The 17,500-nt window shown below is 40.4% G+C and overlaps 2 protein-coding genes across 2 annotated transcripts in view; one reads left to right on the top strand and one right to left on the bottom strand.

Annotated features, from left to right (window-relative positions):
• Positions 1-7,696, top strand: part of cftr (CF transmembrane conductance regulator) — a gene marked incomplete at its 3' end in the record, with an annotated part of 65,337 nt that extends 57,641 nt beyond the window's left edge. Inside the window, exons 26-31 of the mRNA XM_080027263.1 lie at positions 268-431; positions 1,321-1,476; positions 3,915-4,004; positions 4,816-4,988; positions 5,918-6,023; positions 7,478-7,696. Coding sequence (XP_079883389.1) covers positions 268-431; positions 1,321-1,476; positions 3,915-4,004; positions 4,816-4,988; positions 5,918-6,023; positions 7,478-7,696 — 908 coding nt within the window. The remainder of the gene's footprint in view (positions 1-267; positions 432-1,320; positions 1,477-3,914; positions 4,005-4,815; positions 4,989-5,917; positions 6,024-7,477) is intronic.
• Positions 7,697-12,986: 5,290 nt separating this feature from the next.
• cttnbp2 (cortactin binding protein 2) overlaps positions 12,987-17,500 on the bottom strand; it is a gene marked incomplete at its 3' end in the record, with an annotated part of 106,565 nt that continues 102,051 nt past the window's right edge. Inside the window, exons 21-25 of the mRNA XM_080028505.1 lie at positions 17,235-17,429; positions 15,955-16,006; positions 15,271-15,370; positions 14,627-14,734; positions 12,987-13,334 (exon numbers count right to left, since the gene is read on the bottom strand). Of these exons, the coding sequence (XP_079884631.1) occupies positions 12,987-13,334; positions 14,627-14,734; positions 15,271-15,370; positions 15,955-16,006; positions 17,235-17,429 (803 nt within the window). The remainder of the gene's footprint in view (positions 13,335-14,626; positions 14,735-15,270; positions 15,371-15,954; positions 16,007-17,234; positions 17,430-17,500) is intronic.

Below are 17,500 nucleotides of genomic sequence, written 5' to 3'. Positions count from 1 at the left end.
AATTCGGGGTTCAATGTCTTGCCCAAGGACACTTCGACATGTGGCGGGTAGGCGGGGGATCGAACCACCGACCCTGCACACCAGAGGCGACCTCCCTGCCCACTTCGCCACTGCCGCCCCTACATACGAACACAGACAAGGTAAAAAGTAAATAAACATCTCATTGTGTGTGTGTGTGTGTCCGTGTGTGTATGTATGTGTATGTGTGTGTGTGTGTGTGTGTGTGTCTGTCTGTCTGTCTGTCTGTCTGTCCATGTAAACCTTCAGGTGGAGGTAAAGGCGGTACCGACCTGATCATAGATAACCCTCATGCCCAGGACATCTGGCCCAACCGCGGGCACATGGACGTCAAGGGGCTGACCGTCAAATACACCTCCGCCGGCCGCTCTGTGCTCAGCGATATCTCATTCTCTGTGGACGGAGGGCACAGCGTAAGTACATTGTAATTTATGCATGTTAAACCTGCAGTGTGTAGAATTTTGGGTTTTATTTCCTAGCAGATTTTGTAGAAAGTAATTATAATATCCATAAGTACATTTAATTTAGTGCATTTTTTTTGGAATTATTTTTTTTCCCTTAGAAAGGGTCTCATATATGTCCATATCTCTGCATATCTTGGACCAAGGCCTAGTGCCGCCATCTTGAAAGTGTCATAGTTGGAATGTCATCAGGTGCATTGTTTAAAATTTAGAATTGTTCTTGTCCTTGAAGGCCACTGTAGCTTCTGTTATTATTCAAAAGGGTTGGGGTTACCCAGGGAGTGTTGCATTCTAGAACTTTGTAGAACTTTCTTGATGATGTCATATTACACACTGCACCTTTAAAGGTTATAAGCAGGTGACATATGCGTACTGTTTGTTTGAAGTCTAAAGCGATTATCATATTTTCATGGAACATATTGTTGTTATATGTGTAATATGAGTCTCACCATCATGAACCATTACATTACATGTCGTTTAGCAGACGCTTTTATCCAAAGCAACTGGAGCACACATTCATACACCGATAGCAGCAGCAGCTACCACGCAGGGTGCAAGCTAACTATCAGGAGACATTTAGGGTTCAGTGTCTCTTTGCCCAGGGACACTTGGACATGTGGCGGGGAGACGGGGGATCGAACCACCGACCCTGCAGTTGAAACAACCGAAAATACAAATACTATACATACAACCCTAGGTGCGTTGCAAATAACAATTTTATTCTCTTGTGTGTGTGTGTGTGTCTGTGTCTGTGTGTGTCTGTCTGTCTGTCTGTCTGTCTGTCTGTCTGTCTGTCTGTCTGTCTGTCTGTCTGTCTGTCTGTCTGTCTGTCTGTCTGTAGATGGGTCTCCTGGGCAGGACGGGCTCGGGTAAGAGCACGCTGCTCTCTGCTCTGCTGCGTCTGGCCGACACAGACGGAGACATCTCCATAGACGGGGTCTCCTGGAGCTCTGTGCCCCTGCACACCTGGAGGAAGGCCTTCGGGGTCGTGCCACAGGTACGCACGTTAAAAAGCACCTATTATGCTTTTTCCTCTTTTCTGGGCACAGAGGGCGGACGGGGGGACGGGGGGACGGGGGGGACGGGGGGGTCTTTCAGAGAGTTGTGTTGAGGCCATAAACAGACTGTTGTCGCAGAGAGGCTATACCTATGGCTATATATTTTCGTGTACAGTCTATAGCCCCTTTTACACAGAGATTGCGGCATATTGACGGAACAACATCACTCCAATATGCCGGCTTTGCTTGCTTCTGTGTTATTTACACAGAACCAAGCAACGCCGGCCTGCTGGCGCATCAGTAGCCCCTTTTACACAGCCTCCGGAACGAAAGAGGTACTTGTAAACAGCGTCAGGTGTGACGTAAACATTTAGCGCCGCGCCGGTCAGCTGCTTTACAACAACAACAATGGCCGGTGAATTGAGAGCAGAAGTGCTGGAGCTTGCAGTAAGAGGGCCGTATTTTACTGTCCCCACGATGTGCCAGTTGATCTCGCTACGCGCTGAGTCCAACATCACTGGGACAGTTAACCAAACTGACTAAATCAATCCGACCGCTTCACCTCTGTGTGTGTGTGTGTGTGTGTGTGTGTGTGTGTGTGTGTGTGTGTGTGTGTGTGTGTGTGTGTGTGTGTGTGTGTGTGTGTGTGTGTGTGTGTGTGTGTGTGTGTGTGTGTGTGTGTGTGTGTGTGTGTGACAGGTTGGTTGTGAGCGAGTCTCTTTGTGAGGGCAGCGATCTGCCAATCAGACATACACACAGTGTGTGAAGTCACGTTACTGTAGACAGAAATAAAGTGTGGATATACGCTCAGACTTTGGATAATAATAGTGGCGGCGGAATGTGTTAGCAAAACAGTAGCTTTGTGGCTAACAGCTGAGCCGGAGCCTTCAGTCAGCTGAAGCAGACAGTCTAGCGGGGCGAGCAGACTATTCCCCCGTTACTAGGTCGACCTTCAAACTGAACAAGAGCCCTCCGCTGCGCGTCGGGCTCCTGCTTCAGCTTGTCGGTCTTTATTTCTAGCAAGTGACCCGTTCGCTATACTTTATCCCTTACTTAGCCTAGCCTAGCTTTCCATTGTACAACTTCTCATAGACTCATACACTCTGCAAAATGAAGCGCGGGGGTTTGGATTGAGCAACGGACCTTATGATCAGATAGATTATACACCGTTCCTTTTATTTGGTGATTTTTACGGGACATCAGGCCGCTGTGGTTAATGTTAAACACACGTCCTTCAACTGCTAACATGGTCGCATGTTTAGAACGTAGACTATGGAACGTCAAACGCCCCCCTGTTCCGCAACAACAAGCTGGAGCATTTAAACAGAGAGGCGGAACTGATCGTGTCGGGAATCTTACTACCCCCCGAGGTAGTAAAATTCCCGGAACGATCACTCGCACCTTTCTTCCCTCGTTCCGCAACTGTCGCATTTACACAGCTGGGGGGAGGGCCGAAAGGCCGGCATATTCCCGGCTTTCACTGGCTGTGTAAAAGGGGCTTATGAATACTGAGCTGCTTTTGAAATAACACACGGCATACATGACACATGGGCATACAGTGATGGTAACAATTAAAATACTGCTGAAAAGATCTACGTAGGGAAACACGTTCCAATGCTTTTAAAGCTATAGTGCGTATCTTTTCATGTGTGTCAACCACCGACACTGGCACACACACTCAAAAAAATCCCAAGAAATGTTTCAGTTGTTGATTCTACTGCTAAGAAAAAACCTGGACGTACAGCAGAAGGTATAAAATCCATGCGCCATCAATTATGGCTTAACCTCATGTTGATGTGTTGCTGTTATTCCTCAGAACTCCTCATGGGGGCAACAGAAGTTCACGCACGATAGTTTTAAATGTAGCTGCTGTCAGTTGTAGTGTAGCAAAACGAGAGTGCAGCAAGACGGATGGAAAAAGAGCAATTGTTCAGAGTGCACCTTTGGAGAGTGGCTTCTGAAGAAACCAACTTTGTAGAAAATAATTATAATATCCATAAGTACGTTTAATTTAGTGCATAATAGCTGAATTTTTTTTTTAGAATTATTATTTTTTTCCTTAGAAAGGGTCTCATATATGTCCATATTTCTCCATACTTTGGACCAAGGCCTTGTCACTGCCATTTTGGAAGTGTCATAGTTGGAATGTCATCAGGTGCATTGTTTAAAATGTAGAATTGTTCTTGTCCTTGAAGGCCACTGTAGCTTATGTTATTATTCAAAAGGGGTGGGGTTACCCAGGGAGCGTTGCATTCTAGAACTTTCTAGAACTTACTTGATGATGTCATATTACACACTGCACCTTTAACAAAAATCTGATTGATTTTTTTTTTATAAATACTATAAAACTTGAAGAAACTTTTTAGTTTTTGATCTGAAGTAACCAAATGAATCCTTGACTTTTATTTTCATATTTTCTCTGTTTTGTTTTGAACAGAAAGTTTTCATTCTGACGGGAACGTTCCGCATGAACCTGGATCCACACGGTCGCCATAGTGACGAGGAGCTGTGGAGGGTCGCAGAGGAGGTGAGGGGCTTAATAATAACAACGATGGATTGGATTTATATATATAGCGCTTTTCTAGGCACTCAAAGCGCTTTGCAGGGTTCCAGGTTCCATTCATTCACACACAGTCATACCGGTGGCGTCATTACTGTCAAGTTAGACCATGAAGCTAAGGGCCAGCGGGGGAATTTTTCGATATCTTACATACATTTCTTGGTGGGTGGGAACATGGGATAGATTTGCTTTTTTTGGGGGGGGGGGGGGTATTTAATTATTTATTTTAATTTCTGTTTTGATTTTGTTTCTATTATTTGATGTTTTGTATTTTGTGATGGTGCAGGTGTTTGTTTGTTTGTTTGTGTGTACTGCAATAAATATATTGTAGAAAAAAAAGTTAGACCATGAAGCTTGAGATAAGATACAACTCTATTCATGCCTAAAGAGATGTTACATTGACATAAGATAAGATATAACTAAAGTATATTTATCGTGAAGGAAATTCTTTAATAATTTTTATTTATTTATCATAAAATTATTTTGATTTATCGTATTGTTTTTTTTCTTTATTTCTTTTTGTGCTACAACACGTACCTTATAGGACATTCCTCAGATTATAAATATTTTTAATTGAGGGTCTAGACTCTATAAATAATGCTTATTATTTCTGACAAAACTATGCTATGTGATTTGAAATTGACTTGATTTGAGATGGAAAAAACTCAATCAGTGGAATGAATTGTAAACTTTTCTCTCTCTCTCTCTCTCTCTCTCTCTCTCTCTCTCTCTCTCTCTCTCTCTCTCTCTCTCTCTCTCTCTCTCTCTCTCTCCCCAGGTTGGTCTGAAGTCGGTGATCGAGCAGTTCCCTGATAAGCTAGACTTCCAGCTGGAGGACAGAGGGAACGTGTTGAGCAACGGCCACAAGCAGCTGCTGTGTCTGGCCCGGTCCATACTCAGCAAGGCCCGAATACTACTGCTGGATGAACCCTCCTCTTACCTGGACCCAATGTAAGGAGGGGGTGTGTGTGTGTGTGTGGGGGGATAAGTGTGTGTGCGTGTATGTGTGTGTGTGGGGGTGTGTGTGTGTGTCTGTGGGTGTGTGTGTGAGTGTGTGAGGGTGTGTGTGTGAGTGTGTGGGTGTGTGTTTCGGTGTGTTTCGGTGTGTTTTTTATTGAGTGCATTTTTTAAGATTTAAAACAGAGCAAAAAGAGTATTGTGCAAAGAGATGCAACAAGAAATTTTGAATATTTGCCCAAAAATCGACAAGATCCAGTAAAAAACTTAGAATTGTTGTGTTGTGACGTATAAGAAAGTTACGTGCTCGGGGCGCTCCTGTGGCGTAGTGGATAGAGCGCGTACCATATTGGCTCCGGCCTTCGTTTGCGGTGGTCACGGGTTCAAATCTGACCCGTGGACCTTTACTGCAGGTCATCCCCCCTCTCTCTCTCTCTCTCTCTGTCTCCCCATTTCACCTCTGTACTGTCCAATAAAGCTTGAAAATGCCACAAAAGAAAAAAAAGTACATGCTTAAAAACCCAGCTGATACCTGAGAGTGATCAAGGGCTTTTCTGTGCATTTCTACTGTTTGTTTGTGTCACCCACTCAACCTATGCGGTGAGGTCACATAACAGCGCAAGTCACCCAGAACACTGCATATGGGGACAATCTAGACGACTTCCAGTAAATCTGACCCGCTGTATATGGGAGTGTGTGTGTGTGTGTGTGTGTGTGTGTGTGTGTGTGTTTGTGTGTGTTTGTGTGTATCAAATGAAGCCTAAAATGACCAAACTGCAATTTATTTTATGTCAACAGGAACTTAGCGAATGTGTTGGCAGTTAAACCAGGCGTTTGATAACAATGATGATGTGTGTGTGTGTGTGTGTGTGTGTGTGTGTGTGTGTGTGTGTGTGTGTGTGTGTGTCTGTGTGTGTGAGCAGAACGTTACAGGTCCTGAGGAAGACGTTGAAACAGGCGTTCTCAGATTGCACCGTCATCCTGTCAGAGCACAGAGTGGAGGCGCTGCTCGAGTGTCAGTCGTTCATGGTAAGAATTATAATTATTATTTATTTAATTTAATACGAGTAATTTATTTCAGACTCAATATACATTGTGTGGGTACTTTTTTCTGTTGGTATTAAGTCACTGTTAAAGATGCAGTGTGTAATATGACATCATCAAGAAAGTTCTACAAAGTTCTAGAATGCAACGCTCCCTGGGTAACCCCAACCCTTTAGAATAATAACAGAAGCTACAGTGGCCTTCAAGGACAAGAACAATTCTAAATTTTAAACAATGCACCTGATGACATTCCAACTATGACACTTTCAAGATGGCGGCACTAGGCCTTGGTCCAAAGTATGGAGAAATATGGACATATATGAGACCCTTTCAAAAGGAAAAAAATTATAATTCTAAAAAAAAAATTCAGCTATTATGCACTAAATTAAATGTACTTATGGATATTATAATTACTTTCTACAAAATCTGCTAGGAAATAAAACCCAAAATTCTACACACTGCAGGTTTAAAGTCACAATTTTTGCAAAGACAGAGTTTTATCAACACTTTCATTTTCAGCACAGCACTATAGCGTAACTTGACCTAATGGAAAGTGATAAAAAAAAGTGCGAAAAAAATTATCTACAAAGTGAATTTTTTAAGGACATTAGTGACTTTTTCTAGATGTTTTAAAGTAATCATTCTCACTGTTAAACTGAAAAGGTGTGTAGTGTAATTTGTTTGAGTTTTCAATTTCAATCTCTATTATTATTACAATTTTTTTTATGTTGCTTTGATTTTAATTTTTAATTTTAATTTTTTTGGTATGAATGAATGAATGAATGATTTTTTATTATTGTGTCATGTCCAAACAAGGACCCATCCCCTTCGGGATTATAAGACACCAACAACTGTATCAAATTCAAATGATAACATTCACTTCCTGTAAATGGTGATCACATTTCACAGTAGGACAACAAGGAAACAGACGCAAACAAAAGAAAAGAAAAGAAAAGCAAACATAAAGATCTCATTTATAAGTGTTTTTTGTTCTCTTGGCCCAGGCCTTCTCCAGATAGGGGTATGTGTCCTTGTCATGATGTTTGTTTGTGTGTAAAAAAAAGGAGCCAAAACATCAATAAAATATTTTGTGAAATGAAAAAAAACTAAACACACATAAGCACACTACCTCCCCCTCTCTCCTCTGATGTGTCCATGTAGAGGATACAGTATGTTTTATCTAGTCTATCCAGGACAATCTAATGTCAGTTTGTATGTACTTTTAAGTTTTTTTCACTTTACACATAAATACACTACCTCCCTCTCTCTCTCTCTCTCTCTCTCTCTTTCTCCCTCTCTTCCTCCCTCTCTCTCCTCTCCCTCTCTCTCTCTCTCCCTCCCACCCCCCCTCTCCCTCCCTCTCTTCCCACCCCCTCCTTCCCTCCCTCTCCCTCTCCCCCCACCCCCTCTCTCTTCCCACCCCCTCTCTCCCCCCCCAGATGATCGAGGGCAGCTCCGTAAAGAACTACGATACAATCCAGAAGCTGCTGAATGAGACGAGCCACCTGAAGCAGGCCATGAGCCCGGCGGAGAGATCGCGTCTCTTCCCCCAGCTGCACCGCCTCAACTCCAGCAAGAGACCCAACGCAACCCAGCCCGTCAAGATCTCATCTCTACCGGAGGAGGCAGAGGATGACGTGCATGATACCAGGCTTTAAAAAGCACACAGACACACTTATAATGGGACAGACAGACAAGCTTATAATGGGACAGCCAGACAGACAGACAGACAGACAGACAGACAGACAGACAGACAGACAGGCTTATAATGGGACAGACAGACAGACAGACAGACAGACAGACAGACAGACAGACAGACAGACAGGCTTATAATGGGACAGACAGACAGACAGACAGACAGACAGACAGACAGACAGACAGACAGACAGACAGACAGACAGACAGACAGACAGACAGACAGGCTTATAATGGGACAGACAGACAGACAGACAGACAGACAGACAGACAGACAGACAGACAGACAGGCAGACAGACAGACAGACAGACAGACAGACAGACAAGCTTATAATGGGACAGACAGACAGACAGACAGGCTTATAATGGGACAGACAGACAGACAGACAGACAGGCTTATAATGGGACAGACAGACAGACAGACAGACAAGCTTATAATGGGACAGACAGACAGACAGACAGACAGACAGACAGACAGACAGACAGACAGACAGACAGACAGACACACAGGCTGTTAAGATCTCATCACTACCGGAGGAGGCCGAGGACGACGTGCATGATACCAGGCTTTGATGGGGACAGACAGACAAACACACACACACACACACACACACACACACACACACACACACACACACACACACACACACACACACACACACACACACACACAGACACACAGAGTGATGACTCAGATCTGCCTTATTTTTCTATCTAAATGCACTTTAGAGACACTGAGGTACTCACCAGCTTCACCAGCAAGGAAACAGTCAAACTAATCAACCATGTACAGTTTGTTTTGTTTGTTTTTTCAATTCCTCCATTGAATGAAATGTAGAATTATGATTTTAATAACAGATGTAGATTTTCGGCTTTCGGTTTTCTGCCTACGTTGTCTGATGAGTTACAGAAAGGAGCCAGTAATTCATCATAAAATAATGAGAAAAAATTCTAATTCAAATTTTCTATTTTAAATTCAGGCGCTTCTAAAAAAAAATTGAATATCAATGAAGAGTTCTTTTTTTTCTCGTAATTTAATTTAAAAGGTTACATTTTTCATATATTCTAGACTCCTTACATAAAGTGAAATTAATCTAGAATAAACATACTTTTCAGAAGGGCGACATTTCTGTATTATAATTCCTTTTTTTGATGGTTTTATGTAATATTATAATATTTTGAGATACTGGATTTTTTTATTTCATGAGCCATAATCATCAAACTTAAATCAAAAGGAAGGCTTGACATATTTCACTTTGTGTAATGAATCTAGAATATATGTAAGTTTTACTTTTGAATGGACTTTTCCATGATATTCAAATCTTTTTAGACGCCCCTGTAAAGTATATTTTTTCAGAGCCTCTGCTGTAAAAACGCAAAGCAATAAACATTAAACTTATCATTTTTCCCAGTCATATCTGCTCTGTACTTTGCTCGGAAACTGGAAACCGTTTAGACTATCCTTCTTTAACGTCGTTTTAATTTAATTTGGTTGAGGGAAGAGTGTGTTGCTCCTTTTCGTATTGAATAATAGTTTTATAAAGTGAAGGTACCAATGGACACAATGCCTTGATATGTTGTGTAAACTGTGATGACTGATTTTTCTTTTTTTTTTTTTACTAAGTAAATTAAGAACGAAGATGTTTCTTACTCATAGGAAAAAAGGGACGCGGTCACGAATGTCCCGAAAAACTGTATAAATGTATTTGTTTCAATCACCTATATTTACAGTAAAACTTAAGATTTTGAGAATGTCTGTGTGTTAGTGTCGTTTTTTTGTTAAAAGTCGATGTGTGTCAGTTATCTCATAGGCAAATTCTGTGTTGTTTTTGCCTGTTGTTTGTGTACAGTACAGGTAACACTCATGGCTGGTGGAACTGTTGCATTATGGGAATTGTAGGAACATTTTTAAACCTAATTAAAGGTGGATTTAGCGATTCTGAAGAAGGCTTGTTGTCAATATCACTTTGTCAAAAAAAAACATCTCAAAATGTATTTCTCTTCATCCGAGAATCAAACCCTTTGGAGGGTATATTTGCCTGACTGATGTTAATACGTGGAGTAAGTTTCATGAGCGTCAGACTTTCCTTGTGGGAGATAGCAACCCTAGCCCAACCCTAACCCTACAGAAAATGGATGGAATTCAATGCAGATGGCCCAAAAACAAAAATGGCCTGATGTTAATAAGTGGAGTAAGTTTCCTGACGCTCATTCTCGGAAAAGCTCACCTCTCAAAATAGAATTCTTTTCATCCGAGAATCAAATCCTTTGGTGGGTATATTAACACACACACACACACACACACACACACACACACACACACACACACACACACACACACTGAGTGGTACCTTTAAACACAAGCGAGGGCCATGAGAAATAAAAAAAAACAGTGAGCATCAAATTGATCATACGATAAAGTTGGATTCATGAACTAGACTAAATAAGATACTACAAAAGATCAAAAACTTGTGCACATGATTATGAAAAATCCTCTTTAGGTTTTTCCGGTTGCTAGAGACTGTACAGGTTTGTTTTTTAGAACGTGTGACGACTGAAGATAGAGATCTAAAGCAACATTCGAATCAGGATTTTTCAAATGGTCGACCAACTGACATGACAGTATGTTTGCGGGGGGGGGGGGGGTTGAGAGCTATTCCTAAAACCTTTCATATACATATGAGCATTCAGTTTACCCCCCAAATAACATAGTTACAAGGGTTTAGTGGATTTGGGTTGCCAGGGCCTTTAATAAAACATTTAAAAAATCAAGAGTGAAATAACTTTTTGTAACAGTGCCATTTTAATGTTTGTGCTTGAAAGACAATAATTTTTTTAAACCTCGAACAGCTATCGTACAGATCGAAAAATCATACGTCGACTGAACTCTCTCCTGTACATATGTATAGATGGATTTAAATATATTTATATATAAACAATGTCTGCTTCAAATGAAATAGAACTTGTCCTTTTGAACGTAAAAACAAACTAAGAACACAGTGATAATGGAATTTTCTTTTTTTTTAAATTAAAAAAATTACACTTTTGGACTCAGCTAAAATTGACCATGACTCGGAGGGTATTTGATGGGCATTTAAAATATTTATTATGGCTTACAGTTGATTTGAGGACATCCTGTGTGTATACAGTTTCTATTACTTATTGCCACAGCCACTCCACTTTGAAACAAGTGAAGTCTTAAGAACAAAAAAAAAAAAAAAAAAAAACGCAATTTTACAAACACTATATACAAGTTCTTATTTTTTTTTATTCAGCAGTTTTTCGCTTTAAGGTTTTTTTCCGTCACTGTACAAGCGTCATCATACCACATACACCAATTCTAAATAGAGCATTTTAAACGTACTAATAATTCTTATTTACAAATATATTTGGTAAAACCCTGATTCATTTCAACAGTATTTAAACCAACCTTGCAACTATTTTAAAGATAGAACACTTGAAATATCTCAAAATACTTAATAGCAAAAAAAAAAAAAAAAAAAAGGAAAATAAAATAAAAACCTGCTTAATTCTTTCTTTGATCCAAAAAAACACTTTTTTCACTTAAAAAGGTTTCACCTGTAAAAGTACCTTCAGTTACTCTACAACAATCGCCTTATACCAGTAGGAGTTGTAGCAGACAATAATGTAATAACGGCCGATATAATGTCATAATTTTTTTGTAATATAAGACAAAAATGTAGCAGTTTTTAGCCAATAATGAAAACAAAAAACTGAACCAAAAACATATTACGGTAATTTAAAAAAAAAAAAATTTGAATAATTTTTCTATTTTCAATGTTATAAAAAAAACTAAAATGAAGTAGTTGCCACTCGGAACCAAAAACATATTAATAAAAAAAAATTTAAAGAATTGTTAAAAATAAATGAATTCCACCCTATCAATCAACGTGTGTGTGTTTCCAGAGCCCACTTTCTTTCCTTTTTTTTTAAATTTTCAATATTATGGTCGAGTCAGCATGAAGGTATTGGGGAGGGGGGGGGGGGGGAATAAATAAATTTTGTTTCAACAGATTTCCATTGAAAATCCCAAACTCAGTCTAGTCAATATGGAGAACATTTTTCATCATTTTCCACCGGTATTGTGTTCAGATGTCAAGCAGATTTCAAACCTTCAAAAACTAAAGATTTAAAAATCAACCATTTTGCAAACTTTCTAGACTCGGGACGAGCCCCTGTATTACGCTATCGGTTCAGAAATGTTTTAACGTTATTTTTCAAATTACAAAATTATCTTTTTATTACAATAAAAAATTAAAATAAATCCCATATTTTCAGCTGTTATTACATTGTTGGCTGCTACAGAAGTAAGTCTACAGCACAGAATAAATACTGTCAGCACTGTTTTGAGGCAGTTTCCACCAGTCAGTCAGTCACAATCCTTATATCTCTCATTCTTAACTCAGTAAATTCATTCACTAACATCCCATAATAACACAGACGGATACACTGGAATAAGGCAACAGTCAAAATAACCATCTGCATTCACTTTTCTTACCATCGTTTTGTTACCCCCATCCATTTTGAAATCCTTACCAAAAAACCCCTAAAACGATCAAATACTTCAAATACTGTTATTATTAGAATAAAACTATGGTCCCCAAGTACACAACTGTAGTTACAGTGTTAGCAAGTTACGAATAACGAGTACAAATACTTTAAAGTCAACAGTTCGTCAGGTAGGTTTACGGTGTCTTATAGTCTTTTACATTATAATGGATGGAGGGAGATTTTTTTTCAGTTTCACAAGCGGAATCATGGGAGGGATTCTTTTTGAAAATTCCGGATTTTTGGTAGCCTGGTCCTTTACCTTTACCTTTACCAGACCATCGTACTTCATTTCATTTGTACAGAAGGTCTGGATGAATCGCTCAATTGACAAACGTTCACTCACTTGAAGACGGGTGTCTGTTGAAGTTTAAAAACTATTGGATCTGCCCAGTGCCACTCTGGATCTGCCAACCAATCGCATAACGTTCGGTCGTGACTTATGTATGTCATGCGCCCGGCTTCTGATTTCAACTGAAAACTTGGTGCACGTCATTGTTCTCAGCCACTCCCTCTTCTGTTCGCTGATTGGACCGGTAAAAAAATCTGGAAAGAGAAAACCCACGAATATACCGCGGACCCAGACGGACTACTGAAGGGAAATGAAAATTGAGCGGAAGTAGGTAGGTTGGGCGGGCGGTGCCAGGCTAGATTTTTGTGTTGAAAAAAAAAAAAAAAAACTTTTTATTTGCTGTTGTCGTTTTCACTTCCATGCATGTCTCTGTGAAGGATCCAGATGTCCTCAACGTTTGATTGGCTGTGGTTGATGTTGTTGCTATAGTAGTTGTTGTTAGGGGGAGGAGCTTGCTTTGTTCTGCTGCTGCTATTGGTGGATCGATGGTGGTTGCCGCGGAGGCTCGGAGGAGGCGTCGTCATTGTAGCGTTGTTGTTGTTGCCGGTGGTGACAGCGGGGGGGCGTGTGTGTGTCTGTTGTGGCCCCCCCCCCCTGCTGCTGCTTGGGACGGGGAGGTGGGACTTGGAGCGAGAGGAACGTCTATCGCTGGACGGGACAGAAGCCTGACGGACGGAGGTCTGAGGAAAGATAGTAAAAGGTTTTAGTGAGTTGGAGACGTTTCATCATTAGTTTTGCTTTGTTAAAATTTCTGCCATTTTCTGTTACTTGTTGCTGTTATCGGCTGTGTTGGAAAAGCCCTACTAACGTCCTACTCATACTAAAAGCCCTAAAAGCCCTACTAACGTCCTACTCCTACTAAAAGCCCTACTAATGTCCTACTCATACTAAAAGCCCTACTAATGTCCTACTCATACTAAAAGCCCTACTAACGTCCTACTAACGTCCTACTCATACTAAAAGCCCTACTAACGTCCTACTCATACTAAAAGCCCTACTAACATCCTACTCATACTAAAAGCCCTACTAACGTCCTACTCATACTAAAAGCCCTACTAACGTCCTAGTACTAACGTCCTACTCATACTAAAAGCCTTACTAACGTCCTACTCATACTAAAAGCCCTACTAACGTCCTACTCATACTAAAAGCCCTACTAACGTCCTACTCATACTAAAAGCCTTACTAACGTCCTACTCATACTAAAAGCCCTACTAATGTCCTACTCATACTAAAAGCCTTACTAACGTCCTACTCATACTAAAAGCCCTACTAACGTCCTACTCATACTAAAAGCCTTACTAACGTCCTACTCATACTAAAAGCCCTACTAACGTCCTACTCATACTAAAAGCCCTACTAACGTCCTACTCATACTAAAAGCCCTACTAACGTCCTACTCATACTAAAAGCTCTACTAACGTCCAACTCATACTAATTTTGACGTCAAGTTGAGTATGTTGTGGTTTTGTATACGAGTTTGTGTAGGCGAGAAATGCCCGGATGAGTACTTATTTCCGGGAAGAATTTGTGTATGAATCGACAGGATACTTTTCCTACTCAAACGCCCCACAATGCATTGCGTCTTTTCAAACGACACAGAAGTTTTTTTTTTTTTTATTCTTTATTGCTTCTGTATACTTCAGAGTAAACGGTCCGACCAACCTCGCATACACAATGGATGGTTAAGTAGACAGTATGTAGTATATACATGTTGAGTATGTAGGAGGGAGAACGTTAGTAGGGCTTTTAGTATGAATAGGACGTTAGAAGGGCTTTTAGTATGAGTAGGACGTTAGTAGGGCTTTTAGTATGAGGACATTAGTAGGGCTTTTAGTATGAGTAGGACGTTAGTAGGGCTTTTAGTATGAGTAGGACGTTAGTAGGGCTTTTAGTATGAGTAGGACGTTAGTAGAGCTTTTAGTATGAGTAGGACGTTAGTAGGGCTTTTACAGCACAGCCATTGTCTCACCGTCTGTGTTCGCTGCTGGCTGGCGGTTTGCTGCTCGGCATTGTGGGTCGGCGTCGCTTCACTGGGAGAACTGGAGAACAGGATCAGGTCGTCTTTGGCTCGAGAGATCTACACACACACACACAGACAGACAGACAGACAGACAGACAGACAGACAGACAGACAGACAGACAGACAGACAGACAGACAGACAGACAGACAGACAGACAGACAGACACACACACACACACACAGACAGACAGACAGACAGACAGACAGACAGACACACACACACACAGACAGACAGACACACAGACACACAGACAGACAGACACACAGACAGACAGACAGAGACACACAGACAGACAGACAGACAGACAGAGACACACAGACAGACAGACAGACACAGGAGACACACAGCAGGGACAATATGGACGTCAATTTGGGTCAATTTTATTTTTATTTTTTTTTCACTTTTCTAATGTGTTTTCTATACTTGATGTATTTTAAGTGAGTGAGTCAGTCAGTCAGTCAGTCAGTCAGTCAGTCAGTCAGTCAGTCAGTCAGTCAGTCAGTCAGTCAGTCAGTCAGTCAGTCAGTCAGTCTGTCTGTCTGTCTGTCTGTCTGTCTGTCTGTCTGTCTGTCTGTCTGTCTGTCTGTGTCACCTTGCTGATGTCCGGCTCTGACTTGCTGGAGCACATGGTCTGCAGCTCTTTGATTAAATCTGTTTCATCGTCTGAGAACACGGACAGACCGACAGGCTCCCTGTGAACACACACACACACACACACACACACACACACACACACACACACACACACACACACACACACACACACACACACACACACACACACACAAAGACACAAAGAAGTTAAGTTCAGTTTGCTTCCAACACAGAGAAACGTAGTATCATGACAAATTGACTCAACTATTTAAAGACCTATTTCACCGGTGGGAATATGAAGGTGTATTGAACTCTGAGGTCCTATGTCGTATATTGGATATTGATTTCATTAGTGAGACGATGGCGCTCTCTGCTGGCTGCTTCAAGTAATACACCTGTAGTAACTGTGCTTCACTATTTGACCAATACTAATTGATTGATTGATTTTATTTTATTTGTGTATGGACATGACAATGACATTGGACGAACCAGATGCAATGTTTTCAGTGTATTAGCATAAATGCTAGTTTACAACACCTGTCCACAGGAGGCTTTTAAAAACAACAAAATATACAAGTCAAAACAAAAACAATGCAACTAGAACGGCATAATAATAATCATAAAAAAAAAATAAAAAATCGCAAAAAATTAATAATTAATAATAATTTGACGGAACACAAACCTTTGGACGTTGCCGTTGGAGATGAAGCTGACATCAGTGCTGGACAGTGAACCTGCAATAACAAAAATACAAACAAACTTTATTTTTTTGGTCCGCGTTATATTTATTGTAGTCGTTTCTTTTTTTCACATATGAACAAACATGTTAGTAAAACACACAAATGAAAATCTAACCCTTTTTTTTCTTTCTTTAAGATATTTTTTTGGCATTTTTATGCTTCATTGATAGTGTAGAGACAGAGATGAAATGGGGCAGAGAGGGGAGTGACATGCTGAGAACGACCGCGGGCTGGAATCGAACCCGGGTCCGCTGCTGGGCCCGGCCCGGGGGGGGGGGACGCCCTACCAACTGAGCTAAAAAAGAAAATGGGGTTTTAAATGCTTAGTTTCTGTGTGTGTGTGAATGGTAACGTGTAAATGTGAACAGGTCTCCCTTGAAAAACAGTCTCCGGTCTCATTGGTGTAGAAATAAAGGTTAAAAAAAAAACAAAGGAGGCGCCTTTAGCTCAGTTGGTAGGGCGTCCCCTCCATGGGCCTCGGCCAGCAGCGGACCCGGGTTCGATTCCAGCCCGCGGTCGTTCTCTGCATGTCACTCCCCTCTCTGCCCCATTTCAACTCTGTCTCTACACTATCAATAAAGCATAAAAATGCAAAAAAAAAATCTTAAAAAAAATTAAAAATAAAATCAACTAGTCTACAGTTAAATTACAAGCAACTTGCAATCAAAAGAGAAATATAAACCATGGTCTGAATGAGTGAGTTATGCAGCACATGTAAAGCCTGTTAAAGAGCGCCCTCTTGTGGATACAGTGGACATTACACATCAGCTAGGACCACCGCAACCTGTTTGTTTGAGATCACTGTTCCTTTTTAAAAGTGTTTTTGTGGGATCCTAATTAAAATTCTGTTTTTGTTATATAATATATAATAAATGTATCGTTGTTGCGCTCAACAGATCTCAATGCCATTCCAATAACAGTTTAAAAGCTAACCATCTTCTTTTGATCTGATTACATTTTTTTAAACATTTGTCTTTCTTATTTCTTGTCTGTTGCTGTTTTGTTTGTTTGCTTGTTGTAAAAATAAAATAAAATAAAATAAAATAAAATAAAATAAAATAAAATAAAATAAAATAAAATAAAATAAAATAAAATAAAATAAAATAAAATAAAATAAAATAAAATAAAATAAAATAAAATAAAATAAAATAAAATAAAATAAAATAAAATAAAATAAAATAAAATAAAATAAATAAATAAATATAAAACCCAACCCTCTTACCCTCTCTGAATGAGCCTCCACTGCTCCAGGTTAACCCAGCGTTGCCCTTCTTTCTGGGGCTGGTGTTGGATCGTCTCAGCTTGGCCCCGTCGCGTGCCTTCCTCCCTCCCACCCCCCCTCTGCCTCCCACCCCAGAGCCCAGGGCAGAGAGGGGGAACGACCCCCCACCAAACTCCAACAGGTACACGTCAATCTCTGCACGGGACAAAGGAAAAAAGACACATTATCATCATGATCTTTTAATGAATGAACTATCAATATGACAA

The sequence above is a fragment of the Ammodytes marinus genome (assembly GCF_949987685.1).
Source record: "Ammodytes marinus genome assembly, chromosome: 5".
Taxonomy (NCBI): Eukaryota; Metazoa; Chordata; class Actinopteri; order Uranoscopiformes; family Ammodytidae; genus Ammodytes; species Ammodytes marinus.
This window is presented reverse-complemented; position numbering and strand designations above follow the sequence as displayed.